Below are 21,741 nucleotides of genomic sequence, written 5' to 3' on the forward strand. Positions count from 1 at the left end.
AATGACCGTTTCCCACTTATTATTGAGTGTGGATTGGACATGATTAATATTTGGCGTCGTTACCGAGGACTTTTTACGGTGTTAGCTATATAATTGAGTTTGTTTCTTGAAATATTTTCTTTTACTTTCGTGATTCTAATTTGTTGTAGTGATCGTAGGTACCAAATGGCGAACAACAAACTTGAAAATTTGCCATTGGGAGAGGTGGATGGCGAAGAGGAGCAACTTGATAAAATGCCTCAAGCTTCACAACAAAATCGTCGAAGCTGTGTTCAAAAAGACAATGTGCCTCCACCTCCACCACCACAACCACAAGCACCGCAACATCGAATTTTGCCCAATGAAGGTTATGTAAGTGCCATAGTCTCCCTCGCATTAGGGCGGAAAATTTTCAAATTACTAATATGATGCTCACTTTTCTTGAGCAACGAGGCTATTTCACCGTGGCGCTGAGTCAAAATGCTTATAAACATTTGAAGGATTTTATGGATACGTGTTGGGGGAGTAAACAAATAAATGTTTCAGAAGATACTTTGAGGCTAAGGCTTTTCCCTTTCTCACTAAGGGTAAGGCTTTGGATTGATTGGAACGCTTGCCTAATCATTCTATCCATACTTGGGATGAATTGGCGGCGAAGTTTATTGCAAAGTTTTTCTCTCCCGGACACATGGCTACTCTTCGGGATGAAATATTGGCTTTCAAGCAAGAATTCAATGAACCTTTACATGAAATTTGGGAGCGGTATCGGACAATGGTGAAGGAGTGCTCGAATAATAATATGATCGACAACATGATCCAATGTGGTATTAATACTACGAACCAATGTGTGATCAATCAATTGGCCGGAGGTAACTTTATGACAACATATTATGTGGAGGCATGTGAGATTCTTGATGAGATGGTGGAAACTTCTTCAGCTTGGCAATCCCGAGCTAATGTTCCCCAAGGTGATCCCAACATGATTCATCTTCATAAAGAGTTGCAAGACCATGGGAAAGCCATTGCCAAAGTGACAACAACTATGACCCAACTCGCTAAGGCCCAACTTAATCAAGTACAAGCTCCTAAGAAAGTTAATGCTATGGAAGGGGTGAATGTGTTGGTCAATAAGAAGAGGACCAAGGGTCCACAATTTCAATCCCGAGTGAAAAATTATGCACAAGATGATGGTAGTTTTGATCAAGATGATTCCTATCATGAGAAAGACGAAGAGGTACAATTTGTGAACAATTACCAAGGGCAACCGAGAAATTTCCAAGGCTCCAATCAACAACAATGGCGTTCTCAAAATAACCAAGGCAATTGGGGTCCTAACAATCAAGGGAATTGGCACAACAACAACAACAACCAAGGAAATTGGGGAAATAATAACAATCATGGAAATCGAGGATCGAGATTTCAAAGGCCCCCAATGTACCAACAACCGAGCAACCTAACTCCTTATCCTTCCCATAGTTTAAGTTCTTCAAACAATGAAATGGGCCGTATTGAGAACATGTTTAAGCAAAATGATGGAGAAGAATGTAGATTCGGATGCCCAACTTGCCTCACATACCACCTCCGTAATCTTGAAGTTCAAATAGGGCAAATCTCCCAAGCTCTTAATACTCGTCCTAAGGGTGCACTACTAAGTGACATGGTGGTAAACCCAAAGGGTGAAACAAACACGGGGCATGCCATGACGGTTATCACAAGAAGTGAAAGAGGCGGGAATGCACCAACCTCAAATCAAAGGCGACTTGTGGTTGATGACCAAGTGATCCAAGATGAGGAATTCCCAAACAATGATGTTCAAGAAAGTGATGAGGTTCAGATTGACATTGATGATAGTGTGGAGGAGACCTAAGAAGAGGTGAACCCATCTAGGGAGCACATTATTGACATACGAGAGCCGATAGTGCAAAAGGCTAAGGCACCCTTGCCTAAGCCTCTACCTCCTTATCCTCAAAGGTTTGCCAAGAGAAATGGTGAGAATCAATTCAAGAAGTTTATTCAAATGATGAGAGGTCTCTCTATTAACGTGCCATTGGTAGAAGCTTTGGAACAAATGCCCGGTTATGCCAAATTTATGAAAGATTTTATGACCAAAAATAGGTTGATGAATTTTAAAACAATCAAAGTCACTCATCAAGTGAGTGCAATTGTTCATTCCATGGCTCTTAAGTTGGAGGATCCCGGTACTTTTACGATTCCTTGTACTATTGGGAGTGCCGATTTTGCTAAAATCCTTTGTGATCTTCGGGCAAGTATCAGTTTGATGCCCTATTAGGTGTTTAAAACTTTGGGAATTGGGAAACCAAGACCCATATCTATGATGTTGCAGATGGACGATCGTACCATGAAAAGGCCGTTGGGAGTGATCGAGGATGTTTTGGTCCGAGTTGATAAGTTCATTCTTCCGGCGGACTTTGTTATTCTAGATTATGAGGTTGATTATGAAGTGCCTATTATTCTTGGAAGATCTTTCCTTGCTACGAGTAAGGCTCTTTGTGATGTGGAAGTCAGAGAACTCACTTTCTGGGTTGGTGATGAAAAAAGTGGTATTTCTTGTTTGCAAATCTATGCGGCAACCAAATAGCAATGAAGTGTGATATTTTGTGGATTTGGTGATCGATATTATTATTGATGACACAAGTACTACAATCAATGTTAGTGATATGTTGGAAGCCATTTTGCTCAACTTCAATGATGATAAGATAGATGGTTTCATGGAATGTGTGAACTTTTTATAAGGAATGGGGTCATACAACTATGCACCCCGAAATTATCTTTGGATCTTGAAAATAGGAAGACTCCTCCTACAAAGCCTTCTATAGAAGAGCCACCTACTTTGGAGTTGAAACCATTACCACCACACCTTCGGTATGAATTTCTTGGACCTTGTTCTACTTTACCGGTTATTCTTTCCTCTTGTTTGTCTAACATGCATGTTGATTCCACATTGGCAGTATTGCAAAAGAGGAAGAAAGCTATTGGGTAGACTTTGGCAGATATTCGAGATATAAGCCCCACATTTTGCATGCATAAGATCAAGTTAGAGGATGGTGCTAAACCATCCATTTAACATCAAAGAAGACTCAATGAAGCTATGCAAGAAATGATCAAAAAGGAGATTATCAAGTGGTCGGATACCGGGGTTGTTTACCCCATTTCTAATAGTTCATGGACCTCTTCGGTTCAATGTGTCCTAAAGAAGGGGGGCATGGCGGTTTTTACCAATGAGAAGAATGAGTTTATTCCTAAAAGAATGGTCACCAGTTGGAGAGTTTGTTTTAAGGATGATTATGCAACCAATGTGCGGCCCGCCAAACGGTTAGGCGTTCGCATAATGGCCGCGAAATTGACATCAAAAATGCCCCAGAAAACTGCCCCACTCTGTGACCAGTCTGCGGTCCACAAAGTGGTTCTGCGGCCTCAGAATAGGCCACAGAAATGCGTACTTCTGCCCAATATTTTCCTTCAACTCCCAGCGCAATATTCAATCCAAAAAGTTCGAACCGCATTTCTACTATTATTAACCTCTACGCCTACTTTGGCATCACGGAATCCGAGTTTTTAGGAAAAATTTTATGGGGCCTTACAGAATGAACATTTTCAAGGGAGGCTCGAGGGCCAGTTCGATGGCAGCCGACTCGGTGGCAACCACTTCAGGAGCTGCCATTTCGAGGGCAACTATTTCAGGAGCAACCGCCTCAGTATCGGCGGTCGGTTGGGAAGATGCAGAGATAACTTGTTGAGGAACATATTTAGATGTTTTATCCATTGTTACCTAGAGAAGTTTGAAAATTTAAAGAAATAATACAAAGATTTGAAAGAACGAGTTTGAAGGATGAAGAACAGAGTATGAAGATTTGAAGGAAATCTGGATAAAAACTTAAGAATAACTATGAGAAACTGAAGATCAAGGATGAAGATATGAAGGTTTGAAGAAGGTTGATAATAGCTAAGGAATTCAGAGGTAGAAGCTTGTTCGGAAAATAGGAAAGGAACATATGATAGAAGCTTTTATAGGGGAGGATCGCATCGCTTCGCATTCAGAGGTAACCAACCGATGGTTGACACGTGCCCGAAGTCAGAACGACGCGACTGATGGTACGTTTTGGCTTTTTCATTTTGACCGTAACATACAGAGGAAGGAACCTAAGAACATCTATTGTTTCTCATCGCTTCGGCGAACCTACTCTCTGAGAAACGAGGGGACTATATATAGACGGATAAAACCGAGGCTAAGGAGCACTTTGATCTCCCGGTGGGGGAAACGAAGCGAGGACGCAACTACAAGAAATCAAAATCAAAGAAGGGAACCTCCCGTATCAAGGCCCGAACAAAGCACCTACCCTCGAAGCCATCGAGACCACGCCCCCTCCCGATCGGAATAGCGAGACCCCAGAGAGCATTGCCAAATGTCCGCACACGATTAACAAAGGGCTGTGATATCCGCGTCCGACCGAATATCATGGCGTGAATCTCGACCCGTATCAGCAGTTGATCAGTGATTATCGAAAAGGAAATTTTTTACCTTTTTTAGAATTGTACTTAGGGTAAAATTCCCCTACTATATAAAGGGGAAGATTATTATTCAATAGACACGTTGTAACACCCATACCAAGGCAATTCACATATGTTTTCTCTGTTTCTAAAGTTATTTATGATCCGTATCTTTGTTCATAAGTTCTTCATAAGTGTTGGCTCCGAACCAAAGGCAGGCTACTTGTTAAGCTTTTAATCGAGTCCGGATTCAATAGCATCACTGGTTTGGCTGTTTAATCTAACTTTTATCTGCTTATCTAACATCATTAATCACTTATATTGAATTAGTCCACATATCCTTAAAATCGCATATAAATTCAATTGTTATCTATTTTTTAAGGGTAAACAATATGCAAGTTTGGAACCTGTAAAAGTAAAAGCCCAGCAACTATTCATGGAGTTTAAAGCTATATCAGTAAAACTCTACCAATGATTCCTGGAGTTCAAATACTTATTGGAGTTTCAAACCCCCAATAACTATTCATTGAGTTCGAATCTTAATAAGTTCAAACCTTAGTAAAGATTCATGTGGTTGATGCATGCCTTCATCAACATGATTATGTCCATTGCTACAAATATATATGAATTTAATAAATCAAGTCGTTCAACGTTTTAATTTGGGAACAGAGTTTCGTATTGCTGGTGGTTGGATTCACAATAAAGTTTAGATTATAAATTCTAATCATAGCCTTCCTTTATTTATTTTGTTCGTAGGGAGTCATAACAGTCAAATTTACCAACTGTTGGTAGTAATGATGAGAGGCTTGTTTACAAGAATATATGAACAAAAATACTTTCTCCTACATTTTGCATCATGTACACATCGACCACACCATGCATCAAGGTTGAGTTTCAGCAATCGGAATTTGACCTCCTATGTCTGTGAATTAAAGAAAGGAGGAGTCATATGATGCTGGAATTTTATCTTTACGGGTTTCTGAACTTTAGCTATAGAGTATTTCTGTATTGTTGGAGTTTTACTAATTAAAGGTTTGAAATCCAACAATGATTGCCGGAGATGTTCCATATTTTAGATAGCTAGGGATATTTTTGTTCAAACTGACAATAGTTTTTTAAATACCGGCTAAACTCTAATAGCATGGATTAAAAGTAGCTACGGTAATCATTTTTTACGTAGAAAAAGGGTTCGAACGGGTAGTATGGTTGATAGTATTGAAATAGTTAATCCCAATATAAAATCTGGAAGTAAGAGGATACAATATTTTGTTAGCCGTATAACAATCCTTCATATAGAATTATAGATCACAGTATAAGCAATTGCTACATTATAATCGCTATGTCACTATTGTGTGAATCAAACAATCCCTAAATTGAAAATAAATATATTTATAATAAATCAATCAATCAATCAATCTATATATATATATATATATATATATATATATATATATATATATATATATATAGTTGGGAATGAAAAAGGTTATGTGGCATACTTGTAGAAATTCTATTTATCTTTATTCTCATCTTTTGACTTTTTCTTTCTTTTTTTTCTTTATATATCTTATCTTATTTTAAAAAAATTCACACCCCATAACTCACACCTCTTAATTAAGAATTATGACTGAAGAATGTAACGGTTTAGCATTAAAAGGAAAGGATACAATCATTGCAATTGTAAAAAATATACATGAAAATAATGATAGTAATTAAAAGTTGCAATAATCTTTCTATTTATCCCATTTTTTCAGTACCCTACTTTTCTCTTCGTCAAGTGCAGCACAAAGAACATACTCAACAGAGAAGAATTATCTCGCCTTGCGTAGTAAGAGTCATCTGCAGTTTCACAAGGCTCTTCATTTGCTTGATATGAATTCTGACTTCATAATAAGCGAACAATTTTTTGGGGAAGAAGATGAAATCCCTCTTATATGAAGTGAGAAAGTTTTTTTTTCTTCTCAAAAGGGGCTCATTGGAAAAGCAAGAAGACCATATTTCACTGCCCTATATCACCGGACGATGGTGCTCACTCACGATACCATGTGTATGTTTTTGTTAATTCTTATTCTTCATCTTTCTATCTTTCTATCTTTCTATTTTGTTAAGTTATGTTTTTATTGTTTAACTTTATCAGTTCTTAATCAGTTCTCTCTTTCATTTTTAAATAATTCTCCGAGAGTAAGTCTTATATTTTCTTTTATAGTTTCTTGACTGTGTTTATATTATAACTCTATTCTAAATATACTAGAAGAGTATATGTGCTAATATGTTAATATATTTACACTCATATTAGTATGTGTATATATTAGTGTGTATATATATTTCCTATACTATTTTCTTAATTTATCAAAAAAAAAGTTTAAATCCTGAACATATTTTTCAGTTTTTTTATTTTTTTATATCTTATTTATAAAATACTAAAAGACTAAAGGTTCAGGCTTACGCCCCTGCTCCACACTCTCGGATTTTGATATATATATATATATATATATATATATATATATATATATATATATATATTTTTTTTTTTTTTTTTGCAGATATTAGTTTATGAGATTTGGCTAACAGGTAATTATGCATTGCAGTTGTTCTTTTTCCTTAATCTTACATATCATATCATATATGTAGTTTTTAGGCTAAAGTTCTTTAGGTTATATCATTATTTTCAAATTAAAACTCAAAAATCTCTTTTTAATAATATTAACATGAAGTGGATGTAATAATTATTCTTGTAATTTTAAACCTTGATATCTGGGGGGAATTAATTTGAATCTTAATATGTTTCTTTACATATTCACAATTGACCAAGGCTTTGTTTTCTAGGTTATGCTTTATTGAATTCTATTTCACATGTGGGTAAACAAATTCAAATATGAAAACTCCTTTATTGCGTCAGGTACAATTTGACTTATTGCTTTTGTTTTGGAGGGGAATTCTTCTTTTCATATATTTATGCAGAAAAATGATACTGTATAGCAGCTGTAAAAATAATAACCAAGGCTTTGCTTTTCAGGTTACTGGCTATTTGACTTATGCTTTATTGAATTCTATTTCACATGTGGGTAAACAAATTCAAATGAAAACTCCTTTATTGTGTCAGGTACAATTTTACTTATTGCTTTTGTTTTGGAGGGGAATTCTTCTTTTCATATATTTATACGCACACCTAACACAAAGCCTAATTAATTATTAGCTAAGTGGCTTTTGATATAAAATGATTTTAAAAAAAGGAACAATTGATATTGTTATATTGGAGAATATGCAAAAGATAAAGCTGATCTTACTACTTCTCTGATCATTCATTGAATGATGTTGAGATATAGAATATAAAAAAAAATGACTTGGCACCTCTCTTTGGCCAAGAAACTCAATTATCTTTTTTCTCTTCTTTTTTTTTTTTTGCCCTTTTCCCTCATATTTACCTTTATCTTATTTAAAAAAATCAAAAATTCTAAGCATTTATTCTTCCCTTCTGCCATAATGAATATGATTAATGTATATTGAATATTAGTAAAGGCAAAAAATATTTCATTTCCCCATGTCCAAGGAATTATTTTTTGGAGAGTTACAAAACGTTTTGGAGAAATATACATATGCAAGAGGAGCTGGAGTCGGAATGCACTTTAACAAGGCATTGAAATGGCCTCTCTTGTAACAAATTTGTTCTACTGACCATGGTTTGAGCCATCTCTATGTCAAAATTAATGAAGCAAAAAAGATCTACGCTAAGGTATATTAGAATTCTATCCTTTTCTTTTGGGACAAGTAAATACACTATATGTTTTACATCCTTGAATTACTTCTATTTTAAAATTCAGAATTTCATAATTGTTCAAAGAGAACTTTGGGACTGACATAAAGGAGTTAGTATTTTAAAATTTTGAATTTTCTGTGCTTCTACTTCCTTGATGTTTCCTTGCACTTCTCAGAAAATATTTTAGGCCTCTCAAATCTCTAAAGTTCACTTGTGTCCTTTGCTTTCTATATGTATTGCTTTAACACATGGATATTTTTCAGATAATACTATCATTTGAATCTGCAAAATATTTTTAACATTCATGCATCAACAAGAATGAAAACTACAACAAATGAAATAATAAAAATTCAGAACTATTTCTACTCAAACCTTTCTCATTCCTTGTGATAAAAAACTTAAATCCATGTATTACAATGCCAACTTTTCATATTCCCTTTTAATGGAATAAAAAGAAATTTTACAGTCTCAAAATTTATCTCTTTTCTTCCTCCATTCTCATGTTCCCTACTTTTTTCTTTGTTAATTGATTTGGTTAATTCGAAATAAAGATGGTTTTAGATATTGCTACAAAATCATATAATTTAATATTTTCACTGTTGTTCATATGTGTTTATGTGCAAACAAATGATTGCAACTTAAATTGTCATTCTTTTTCTTAAATTTCTTCACTTCGGACTTAAGTGGAGTAATACTTTTCTATACATGTGATGTTGCAGTTAAGCACTCTGATGGATATTTAAAAATTAAGCGCAGGTCAAAAGATGTAAATTATTAAGAGTCAGTATTATTTACATCCGGAAATGAGACAGGATGAAACTCGGAAGTATGCATATGTTTGCGCGAAGATGATATAAATGATCATATAACAAAAGTCAAGTGACAAAGATATTACTATGGTGTAAAATATTGTGCATCGCTTTCAAGGTAAAGCTTTCCAAAACTTCAATTGGGAAGATTCAGATGATTGTATTGGGACTATCAGTTGGGTATAAGCAAGAATAAGATGATCTTTTCCTTTTATTTTTCTTTTTATTGAAGCTTTTATTTTTATTATCATATTAGTTTAACTTTCTTACGCATTTATGATGTACATGTATGAATTAATTTCTTTTTACTTTTATTTTGCTTATCAATAACTAAAAAAAGTTTGTATATTTCTTTTTCCCTTTATCAATAAATTTTACTAATTTTACCTTTCAAAAAATATTTTTTATAGTTGCCTATAAAATAGGCCACGACTAGACAGGCTGGCTGGGGTAATGGACCACCCCTTTGACAAGTTGTAGTCACACCAACTGCCAAAAGAATAAAACAAAATAAATAGAACGGAAAAGGTCCAAATATGCTCTTGTACTATATGAAATTGAGCACATTTGCCGTTCGTTAATACTTTAGCTCAAATATGCCCTTACCGTCACATAATTGGTCCATATATGCCCTTAGAGTTATACAGTTGGCCCATATATGTCATTTTTGAAATGGAATTCACTCAAACTAATTAGCTCTTTCATTAATTGTATTAAAATGTATTACAAATACTTTTTCCTTTTTATTAGTACTTTTCTTTCTTTATCTTTCTCTTTTCTTTCTTCTTTTTTCTTTTCTTCTCTTTTTTTTTTCTTTCTCCCTTATCCGATTTCCTCCATTACTGATGTTTTCTCCATTTTCGTCACCAATTTCACTTGACAAAACTCATGAATTCCAATTAATAAGAAAATTCTCCCATAAGAATATTTTTATAGATCATATGTTTGTCAATTTTTTAATTTTTACTGAACATATATTTAGTTCTAAAAAATTTAACAAAGTAAGATTGAAATAATATTTATGTAACAAAAAATCCGAAAAATTCAACAAAACCGAACAATCCAAACCGATATAATTGGTTTGGTTTGGTTTTGATAAAAACCGAACCAACCCGTTCCATGTACACCCCTAATTTACATAGTTAATAAAAAAAATAAAAAATATCCAGCTGAAAAAAGATAAAAAAAGACTAACAACTCAAATTTATAACACTACAACTTGAACTTTAGGCTTTTAATCATTAAATTATCTTTCTGGAAATAATTTAAATATTTTGGTCTTTTGATTATTGTTAAAGGATGAGATATTTTTATTATTTTAAAGTTTAAATCATAATTTTTGGAACAATTTAATTTCGTTTATGGCCAGTGAAATTGGAATTTGATTACCTTATGGGAGAATTTTCTTAGTAATTGGAATTCATGAGTTTTGTCAAGTGAAATTGGTGACGAAACTGGAGAAGACATTAGTAATGGAGGAAACAGACAAGGGAGAAAGAAAAAGGAAAAAAAAAAGAAGAAAAGAAAAAGAAGAAAGAAAAGAGAAAGGTAAAGAAAAAAAAAATAATAATAAAAAGTAAATAGTGTTTGGAATACATTTTAATACAATTAACGAAAGAACCAATTAGGTTGGGTGAATTCCATTTCGAAAATGGCATATATGGCCCAACTGTGTAACTCTAAGGGCATATATGGACCAACTATATGACGGTAAGGGTATATTTGAGTTAAAGTATTAATAAATGATAAATATGCTCAATTTTGTATAAATCCGGGGCATATTTGGATCTTTGCCACCAAAACTTAAGATGACCATTACAAATATAATTCTTTTGCCCCAACCACTCTACAAAAATATTCATTCGTTTACTTTAGATTGTGCACAAAGACTGCATACCTTGAACGCAGCCGTAAGAGACACCAATTAAGCTCTTTCTTCCATGGCGACGTCGAAGCTCCAGGCCCTTTGGAATCACCCTGCTGGCCCTAAAACCAGTCTGTTCTTTTCTATCTCTTTAATTGCATATAAATTCGATTCATATTTCTTGTGTTTTCAGATCAATTGAACTATCATCTTTTTAGATTCAAATTTCCCCTTTTCTTAGGAGTTGTGTGGAATGTAGAATATCTGTTTCTGAAAATGGGCTCATGTTTAATTTAATTGGAATTCTTTTGTTCTGTACAGAGAAGAAAAGAAATTGAAATGGATAAAAGGGAAGAATGCTTGTGTTCTATTTCTGAAAATGTTAAATTGCTTTTATCCATGTCAATGGTGATTTCTTCCCGTATGTCCAAGCTTTGGTGGACAGAGTTACCCGATACCTATGCTGGTGGGAGTAGCAGGTACCTCGTGGAATTAGTCGAGCTGTGCCCAAGCTGACACCACCATGGTTATAAAAAAATTATCCATGTCAAAACTAAGAAGGCATATATCTGTATGCTTATGTGGCCTGTGAAACATGGGTTAAGCTAACAAGATTAATTTTGATTAGAACTGAGGTGCATCATTGTTCGGCTTAAGCACTGATCGTGCCAACAAAGTGGTGCCAGTGATGATGTCCACAGATAATAGAGCTGCTTATTAGGCTGAGCACTTGTTTACTTTGGTTAAACTGGTATTGCTGGATTGGCTTACAAGAGAAAACCATTAAACAATAAATTTGGAGCGAGAACCCTATTAATCTGGAAAAGTAGCCATGCTTGGGGTAGAATGAGTGAAGGAAAGGGATAAAATGAACTCTCTATGCCTATTCGAAGAGGAATGATCCCGAGGATGGCTATACCCTGAACCCTCTGAGGGACAGATGATAGTTGAGGGGAATTTTCACCATGCACAACAAAGGCTGTAAAAAATCTTGCCTCTATTCGCCCCCATCCCAACCCCCACCAATTCATAGAAAGACACTGAACACCAGGCCTATGTTCATATACCACTTACAGGAATGAAAATTCAGTAAATAATACCCCTTATTGTTCTGAAAATTACAAAATATTTTGAGCCAAATCATAGCATAAAGCACCATCACATATCTAGTAGAAAAGGGGTGGGTTAGTGTCAGGTAGCATCACATTACTTCTTATCATCTATGGTTTAAATTGTTGACCTCTCTGAAATGGTTTCATGTGACTTTTCATGCGTTGAGTTTGCTACATCTCTTGTTAAATCATAACTCTCATTGGACATGAAACATTTTTTCATTCTTTGAACTGTTTTATTGCTTGATTTTGGTTAGTCATTTAAACTCACTCCGGCTCTTGTGTTTCACCAGTTCATTTCTGGGCACCAACCTTCAAGTGGGGCATTAGCATAGCAAATATTGCTGATTTCTCCAAGCCACCTGAGAAACTTTCGTATCCCCAGCAGATAGGTAGGTGGTCCAATCTGTGTATCAAAAACATGGTCACATTGGTTTAGCTATACTCTATATGCGAACTGTACAAAGTACTAACAGTTGGTATTACCAATATAACTGTTTTCTTTTATGTTGCTTATCACTGCCATCATGCAGCTGTTTCAGCTACCGGAATTATCTGGTCACGCTATAGCACTGTGATTACTCCTGTAAGTTAATCTATTGCTATTAAAACAAAATTTCTTCTCTATTAAATGCTTGTATTCTTTGGATACTGCACTTTCACCAAGTCGTGGTAGACTCCTTAATGTTATATAATGTGAATATTTTAAGAGAAGTTTTTTTTTGCATCTGTTGCTTCCATCACTATGATCTTCCATTCATGATTTTAGATGAAGTTGCAGCTTCTCTTTCTTCTTCTTTGTTTTTGTTTCTGTTTCTTTTCCTTCAAAGCCTCATGCACATTTGACCTCTATATTTCTTTTTCTTTTTCTTTGTTTTTGTTTCTGTTTCTTTTCCTTCAAAGCCTCACGCACATTTGACCACTATATTTCTTTTTCTTCTTCTTTTTGTGGTAATTAAAGTATTTTATTCATCAAAGAGATAGGTACAGCTCAAAAACCAAAAAAAAAGAAAAAAAACTGAAGTTGGACATAGTCCCAACTTCCTATCAGACAAAAACAGCAGAAAACACATCAACTTCACCTAACCATCTGGTAACTACTTGGTATTCATCATAAACATCTGTTAAGGGTAGAAATTGAGCTGCTCTATTCTCCTTGCCAAATTAGGCTTCAGGCTTGCTCTATAGATCGCCTCTTGAACAATCTACTTTAGAATCACTTGCCCCTCTCTTTGTCTGCTCTGGAGCTCCTTAGATTCCTTTCTTTCCATACAAAATAAATGCACCTAGCAAGAGACATTCTATAAATTTCTTTTTCTCTTTGCTAGATGCATCTAAGGGAAAAGATTTTAACTACCTTTTCTTTCCTGAACTAAAAATGTTTAAAGAGAAAGATTGAAAGGGTTCAATACCCACATACAGAGAGCATAGAACAAAATGAGACACACCTTTTTTTTTTTCTTTCTATCAGCCTGGTAAATCCTGATCTTGTAAGATCTGGTATCTGACAAATCTGCCCATCCTTTCATTCTTCCATGTACTCTGTTCTCACTTTTCATTCAATATACATTTTTTCGATCGAGTGTTAAGATTTTATTTATGAAGGGGAAAAATTTGCCCATGTATTATACCAGAAAAGAAGAAAACCTACAAAAAGATATGGTTTTGTAATAACAAAATCAATCTTCTATACATAAAGGAACCTCATGGGTGCACCAAAAATGTTACAAGTGATAAGACGCTATTTTTGCAAAATCAATATAAAAGAATTCTGCAAATGCTCTCCTATTTCTCTTTCTGCAAATGAATCACATAAGTACTGTCATGGGCGTCTTTCCAGCCATGCCCCATGACACCTTGGACGCGCCCCGTGGCGTCCTGGCAAGCCTCCCAATGCCCAGCGCCACGGTCGGCCCCGTGGTCTCGGCAGCTCCAAGTGACAAGCGTGCATGTGCCTTTGTCGCCCCACCGATAGCCATCACCAGCGCCCAGCCACAGGCAGATGCCAACAACGCCGTGTGTGCAGACCCTAATGCTAAAGACACGTCGTCTGCGCAGACCCTAATGCTAAAGACAAAGTTGCTGCCAACGGACTTGTTTCTACTTTGTAGAAGACTAAGTCCTTTTCATTATAAATATAGAGTAGTTTTACTGCATTTTCTTTCAGTGTGCTTTTACAGCTTATTTAGGTCAAGTCATATAACTTTGGTTTATTGTTTTTAAGCATTATTAAGGGGGACCAAGCAATCAAACTTTCTAGCAAGCAAACAATTCTCTGTACTGGTGTCTCTCCCCCCGACACCGTGTTGTTTTTCTGTAATAGCTTTCATTCAATGCAATCAAGCTTTTTTTCATTCTCAATTCTCTTTTCTGCTCTCTCTCAATTGCTCATGAAATTGGTTTTCCCTTACGGCACTGACAATCTTGTACGGAGGGGACCTCAGTTGGCGGACAGTAATCGCACCGACATCGATTGCTTAGCCTTACGTCGCCCTTCTAAAGAATCTCAGGAAGGCGCCGCGTAATAGTTGGTATCAGAGCCTATGCTCGACATCGGACGAGGGATTACATTGCAATTACCACCATTTCTGACCATGGTGAATTATGGGGATCGCATCGCGACCCTTGAGGGGACAGTTGACGCATTACGACCCATCGTGGAAATGATGCCCGACCTAAAGACCAGCCTAGTGCAAAGGTTGGACGACCTGGACCGCAGACTGGTCCAGGCCGAAGTTGACATAGAAAACATCAGTCGCAACTCTGAAGGAGACCGGCAAACGGCAGCCACAGAGGCATCCGAAATTTTTGGTAAATTCGAGGTCCTCCAGCAGGAGCGTGTCGAGGATTTAGCCAACAGGGAACAAGAGGCAGACAGGTTGACTGCCATGCAACAAACTATAGACAACTTGACAGGCCAGCTCAACGCTGTCAATGTTGCTTTACAAGGCCTACTTCGAGGAGGCGAAAACCAATTTGGGGGTGGTGTGAACCTCACCCCTATGGCACAAAAACTGAAAATTCCTGAGCCAAAGCCATACAGTGGAGCTCGGAATGCAAAAGAAGTGGAAAACTTCATTTTCGACATCGAACAATACTTCGATGCCGTGGGAGGCCTAGAAGAAGCTAAGAAGGTAGCAACTGCTGCCATGTATCTTCAGGGTGATGCCAAATTCTGGTGGCGGGTAAAATACGAAGCCATCAAGGCCGGTGAAGATGCCCTCGAGACATGGGCAGAGCTGAAGGCAGCCATATGCCTACAGTTCTTCCCCGAAAATGTTGAGTACAATGCAAGGAGAAAGCTACGGGAGCTCCGCCAGATCAAATCAGTGCGGGACTACGTGCGGGAATTCTCTGCGCTCATGCTTAATATACGCGACATGGGGGACAAAGACAAACTCTTCACCTTTCTAGAAGGGTTGAAACCTTATGCCCTGGAATTGCAGAGACAAAGGGTAGACACGTTACCTAAGGCGATCCAAGCAGCGGAGTGCCTTGGGGATTATCAAGTGATAGCCCAGAAGGACAGGCCTCAGCAACCTGTCCGAAGAGGATACAAAGGGAGCCGGCTGAACACTGGTGGCCCTAGCAGAAGTGAAGGAGACCGAAGTGCAACCAAATCTAAGGCTCCCTCCTCAGGCAGTACTAGCACTGCATCTAACAACAACGATCGGGGAAGGAAACCCCCCTCAGGATGTCGTCATTGCGGCGGACCACATTGGAATAATGAATGCCCACATGCACAGATGAATGCCCATCAAGCTTTTGATGATGGGACGGATGACGACGCAGATGATGCGGACCAGACTGAACCAGTAGGTGCATTCAATGCAATTGTTGGCTCTATTTCTGAGTCCTTAGTGAGAACCAGTGCTGGTATCCGTAAGAAGAAAGACCCCTGCCCAATCGCCAAGAAAGGGAAAAAGAAGGCGAATGAGAGGACTCCTCCTAATCAAGAGAGGACTTTAATGTTCGTCGACATGAAGGTAAATGGCAAGCCCATTCGGGCCATGATAGACACAGGTGCTACCCACAACTACTTAGCCTCGACTCAGGTGGAGCGCCTTGGCCTAGTTGTAGGAAAGGGCAAAGGTCGTGTCAAGGCTATCAACTCACCTCCTCAGCCAGTGGGTGGAATAGCCAAAGAAGTACTAGTGAAGCTTGGCCCTTATGAAGGAAAATTCAACCTGCACGTGGTGATCATAGATGACTTCGAGTTGATAGTGGGGTTGGAATTTCTGAGGCAAACCAACACCATGCCCGTACCATATGCAGACATGCTAATGATGATTGGAGCAAATGGGGCCAAGCCCTGCATTATCCCGTGCATGCCCATGAAGATGGCCGTTGAGAACATCTCGGCCTTGTAGCTGAAGAAGGGAGTCAAAAGACATGAACCTACGTTCCTGGCAACCCTCTGCATTGAAGATATTGAACGCTCCTCGGGTCCCATTCCTGCACCCGTGAAGGAGCTGCTACTGGAATTTGAAGACATCATGCCACAAGAAATGCCAAAGCGTCTCCCGCCTAGGCGAACTGCGGACCATGAGATTGAGTTGGTGCCGGGTACGAAGCCACCTGCCCGGGCGCCGTACAGAATGTCACAACCCAAACTCACCGAACTTCGGAGACAATTGACGGAGATACTAGACACAGGGATCATCGTACCCTCCAAGTCCCCATACGGGCCCCCTGTGCTATTCCAAAAGAAACATGATGGCAGTCTAAGACTCTGCGTGGATTATCGGGCTCTAAACAAAATCACCGTGAAGAACAAGTACCCTATTCCGCTAATGGCAGACTTGTTTGATAGACTGGGTGGTACGACGATGTTGACCAAAATAGACCTGAGGACAGGTTATTGGCAAGTCCGGATTGCAGAGGGTGATGAACACAAGACGACTTGCGTGACAAGATATGGGTGGTACGACTTCCTGGTTATGCCATTTGGCTTGACTAACGCGCCAACCACATTTTGCACCCCGATGAACCAAGTCTTCCGAGAATACATCGACGAATTCGTCGTGGTCTACTTGGATGACATTGTGGTATATAGCCAGAAGATGGAAGAACACCTAGAGCACTTGCGGAAGGTCCTAGCCCGATTGCGGGAGCATGAATTATATGCGAAGCTATCCAAGTGCTCCTTTGCTCAGAAACAAATTGACTTCCTCAGACATGTCATCGGGGAAGGACAGATCAAGATGGACCAATAGAAGATTCAGGCCATCACAGATTGGCTGCCGCCTAAGGATATCCACGCCTTGAGGTCGTTCCTTGCCCTATGCAACTTCTATCGGCGATTTGTGAAAAGTTACTCCCTCAGTGCAGTGCCGCTGACAGAACTTCTCAAGAAGGTCACACCCTGGGATTGGGGACTCAAGCGAGCAGAGGCCTTCAACGCATTGAAAATGGCCATGTCTAGTAGCCCCGTCTCGGCTCTCCCTGATTTGGCCAAGCCATTCGAGGTACAAACGGATGCCTCCGACTATGCACTTGGTGGAGTCTTGCTACAAGAAGGGCATCCCGTAGCGTACGAAAGCCGGAAACTGAAGGATGCAGAGCGGCGCTATGCCGCCAACGAGAAAGAATTATTGACTGTCGTTCATTGCTTACGCCTTTGGAGGCATTATCTACTGGGAACCCCGTTCGTGGTCAAGACAGACAACACAACTGTTAGCCATTTCATGAACCAGCCAAAGCTGAATGGTCGACAGGCCAGGTGGCAGGAACTCCTAGCGGAATTTCACTTCCACCTAGAGTATCGAAGTGGGAAGACTAATCATGTTGTTGATGCGCTCAGTCGGAGAGCTGATCTAGCATCGGTGTGCGTACTCGCCACCCTAAGGAAGAGCGGAGTAACCACCACCATAAAAGACCAGATACTGGATCTACTCATCAAGGATTCTACTGCACAGTATTTGGTTGATTTGGTAGGACAGGACAAGACTCGCTAGTTCTACACAGAAGATGGTTTCCTGAAAGTGAAAGGGAACCGACTTTATGTTCCTAAAGGAGGAGATCTGCGAAGGGCTCTTCTGGCGGAATGCCACGATACTTCGTGGGGCGGTCATCCCGGTGAAGAACGCACCATGGCATTGCTTCGCCGTGCATATTATTGGCCTCAAATGGACGATGACGTCGCTCAGTATGTGAAGACTTGTCTAGTATGCCAGAAGGATAAGTCAGACCGCTTGACGCAGGCAGGACTCTTGGAACCACTAGCTGTCCCAAAAAGACCTTGGGAAAGCGTTTCCTTGGATTTCATCACTGGATTGCCCAAGGTCGGAGATCTCACAACTATCTTGGTTGTGGTGGATCGGTTTTCCAAGTATGCTACCTTTATAGCAGCCCCACAATATATATCAGCAGAAGATACAACTCAACTCTTCTTCTCTCATGTCGTCAAATATTGGGGCCTGCCTAAAGACATCGTTAGTGATCACGATTCACGCTTCACTAGCAACTTTTGGACCCAACTCTTTAAGTGCCTTGGGTCAAAATTGAGTCACATCTCAAGTTTTCATCCGCAATCTGATGGCCAGACGGAGCGATTCAATGGTATGCTGGAGGAATATCTCCGGCACTTTGTAACCGGATCGCAGAAGAACTGGGTGAAGCTTCTGGATACTGCTCAACTGTGTTTCAATTCACAAAAGAGCTCAAGTACCAACAAAAGCGCTTTTGAAATTGTTATCGGACAGCAACCGCTACTCCCACATACTGTGAATGCACCAAACATGTCAAAATCTCCTCGGGCTGCTAGCTTCTCAAAAGAATAGAAGCAAAATTTGGAGATAGTGCGGAGCTATCTTGTTAAAGCTCAAAGGCGGATGAAGAGGCATGCTGATCAGAATCGCCGCTTTGTTGAATACCAAGTGGGGGACAAAGTAATGGTCAAAATCCTAAAGCGGTACTTGTTTGCAGGGGTCCATGACCCTCGCCTATTGCAAAAATATATTGGACCCTTGTCCATTGAAAGGCGCATTGGGAAAGTTGCATACCGGGTGGATACCCCAACTTGGTGGAAAATCCATCCCGTTTTCCATGTCAGTCTCCTGAAACCTTTTCGGGAAGATATGGAGGACTCTTCACGAAGCCAACTCACAATACCAAGTATTCAAGGCCCCAATTCAACCGGGAAAAGGCGTGCTGAAGCTATTCTTGATGATCGAGTGATTCACGCCTCAAGGAAAGATCACCAGGAGTTCTTGGTGAAATGGCAGGGATGTGATGCAGATGAGAATACCTGGGAGAGGGGAACAAACCTCAAAGCCTACAAGAGCCTAATTGATGATTATCTTGCAAGTAAGGCGCCGAGGACGTCACCAACTCAGGTGGGGGAGAATGTCATGGGCGGCTTTCCAGCCATGCCCTATGACCCCTTGGACGCGCCCCGTGGCGTCCTGGCAAGCCTCCCAACGCCCAACGCCACGGTCGGCCCCGTGGTCTCGGCAACTTCAAGTGACAAGCGCGCATGTGCCTCTGTCGCCCCACCGATAGCCATCACCAGCGCCCAGCCACAGGCAGATGCCAACAGCGCCGCGTGCGCAGACGACGCTGTGTGCGCAGACCCTAATGCTAAAGACAAAGTTGTTGCCAAAGGACTTGTTTCTACTTTGTAGAAGACTAAGTCCTTTTCATTGTAAATATAGAGTAGTTTTACTGCATTTTCTTTCAGTGTGCTTTTACGGCTTATTTAGGTCAAGTCAAGTAACTTTGGTTTATTTTTTTTAAGCATTATTAAGGGGACCAAGCAATCAAACTTTCTAGTGTCTCTCCCCCCCGATACCGTGTTGTTTTTCTGTAATAGCTTTCATTCAATGCAATCAAGCTTTCTTTCATTCTCAATTCTCTTTTCTGCTTTCTCTCAATTGCTCATGACATTGGTTTTTGCGTACGGCACTGACAATCTAGTGTAGCGTACGGAGGGGATCTTAGTTGGCGGACAGTAATCGCACTTGACATCGATTGCTTAGCCCCACGTCGCCCTTCCAAAGAATTTCAGGAAGTCGCCGCGTAATAGTACTAGTGAAGCAACATTCCACGCCCTGCATCTTGTCCTCAATCTTCCATAGATCCAGCTGAACATCTTATCTTTCATTGTGTTTGGCATTACCCAAAATTTTTGTCCAAACCACCTCATGATTTCCCACCACAATCGAGAAGCTACTCGTCAATGTAGAAGGAGATAGTCCACATGTTCACCCGAGCTCTGGCATATAAAACACCAATTGACCCTTCCTCTTCCTCATATTTTCCCTAACCAAAAGCTTTTCATAGTATGACTAAACAGAAAACACTCCATTGTCCACCCTCCCCCCCAAAAAAAAAATCTGCAGTATTAATTTCTTATCCTTCTAAAATCAGTTGTTATCACATATCCTTTCATTCTTCAATGTAATTCTCGCTTCTCATTCTATGTATTTTTCTTGTCCTTGGGAAATCAGTTGTATGGTAGTAGCTGTAGTTATTGTATAATGTCATCTGTTACGTTCTTCAGAGCTGTTTGATTCCCATGTCTTATCAGAACTGTCTGAGCTGGTAACCAGTTAGTTTGCTCAGATTGAACTATGATTTTTGCATCTTTATACTGTCCTTTTTTTCCAGCTTCATCACATCTTTTCCTTTAATTTGTCTAATCTTTGGTGGATAGAGTTACTCGGTGCGGTAGCAGGTGCCCGATAGAATTAGTTGAGGCCCGGACACTACCATTATTAAAAAAAAAAGGAATTAATTTGACTGTCATTAATACACTTCTGTATGAATGCACTATAATGTGCTTCATCTATGTGTAAACTTTGATGATTATTGATCTTTAGGTATCATGGATAGGCCAAGCATAAAAAATTAACATAAATGGTGTCACATCTGAAACACTGCCATTGTCTCTTTTTCAAAAACAAAAATTCAGTTGCCTCATATGTTCTTCATCTAGTCCAAGCCTAGGGAATTGAAAATAATGGACAAATCTCAGCTGATTAAGTGCTGTTGCTCTCAGCAAGTGTAGATTCTTTTCTTCCCCGCAAATTCTTATGCCTGGAACAAGTCCGCGCTTCTCAATAACTTACGCAAAGTCATGTCTGCTTAACTACCTTATTGTGTTTGGTGCAAGCACTTTCTGTAAAATCGCAATCTACTCAACTCTCTCTCTCTCTCTCTCTCTCTCTCTCCCACTCTCTCTCTCTCATTTTCTTTCAACGAGTTAAGGTCCAGTCTTTTCTGCTATCCATCTGCTTGTGTACTCCTCCACAACTCTGCACAAAGTGTAACCTTGAACAGTAGGCTTATGGACATCAAAAAGGCAAGGAACCTTGTATCCTCTACAGCTCATGCTTGTATATTGAACGAGGGTTTCCAGTAAATTTCATAGCTATAATCCATCCACCCTTCACATATACACACATTTTCACGCATGCATGGTATCGACAGGCCCTTCACATGCACAAAGGTTCCACCATCTTTTGAAAATGTAGAAGCATTGTAGGCTTGTTGGTTTGGGAAAAGGACATCCTTAGTCTTCTTTTTGGCTGAATAATTGATTCTCGGTTACAGAAAAACTGGAATCTTTTCAGTGTGAATGTGGCCATGGCTTGTACAGGACTCTACCAACTCTCAAGGAAACTTCAGTAAGTTGCTTTTCCATTTCCATTTTATATGAGAATAATTTGTCTTAAGAATGCACCGTCTTTGTCTGGAGCCAAAGCTCCA

At 39.1% G+C, this 21,741-nt stretch overlaps 1 protein-coding gene across 1 annotated transcript in view; it reads left to right on the forward strand.

The window, feature by feature from the left end:
• Positions 1-10,890: 10,890 nt before the first annotated feature.
• LOC107763801 (mitochondrial pyruvate carrier 4) overlaps positions 10,891-21,741 on the forward strand; it is an 11,244-nt gene continuing 393 nt past the window's right edge. The window contains exons 1-4 of the mRNA XM_075226626.1: positions 10,891-11,049; positions 12,324-12,422; positions 12,564-12,616; positions 21,586-21,659. Coding sequence (XP_075082727.1) covers positions 10,995-11,049; positions 12,324-12,422; positions 12,564-12,616; positions 21,586-21,659 — 281 coding nt within the window. The 5' untranslated portion in view covers positions 10,891-10,994. The remainder of the gene's footprint in view (positions 11,050-12,323; positions 12,423-12,563; positions 12,617-21,585; positions 21,660-21,741) is intronic.

This window comes from Nicotiana tabacum, chromosome 12 (genome assembly GCF_000715075.1).
Source record: "Nicotiana tabacum cultivar K326 chromosome 12, ASM71507v2, whole genome shotgun sequence".
In the NCBI taxonomy this organism is placed as follows: Eukaryota; Viridiplantae; Streptophyta; class Magnoliopsida; order Solanales; family Solanaceae; genus Nicotiana; species Nicotiana tabacum.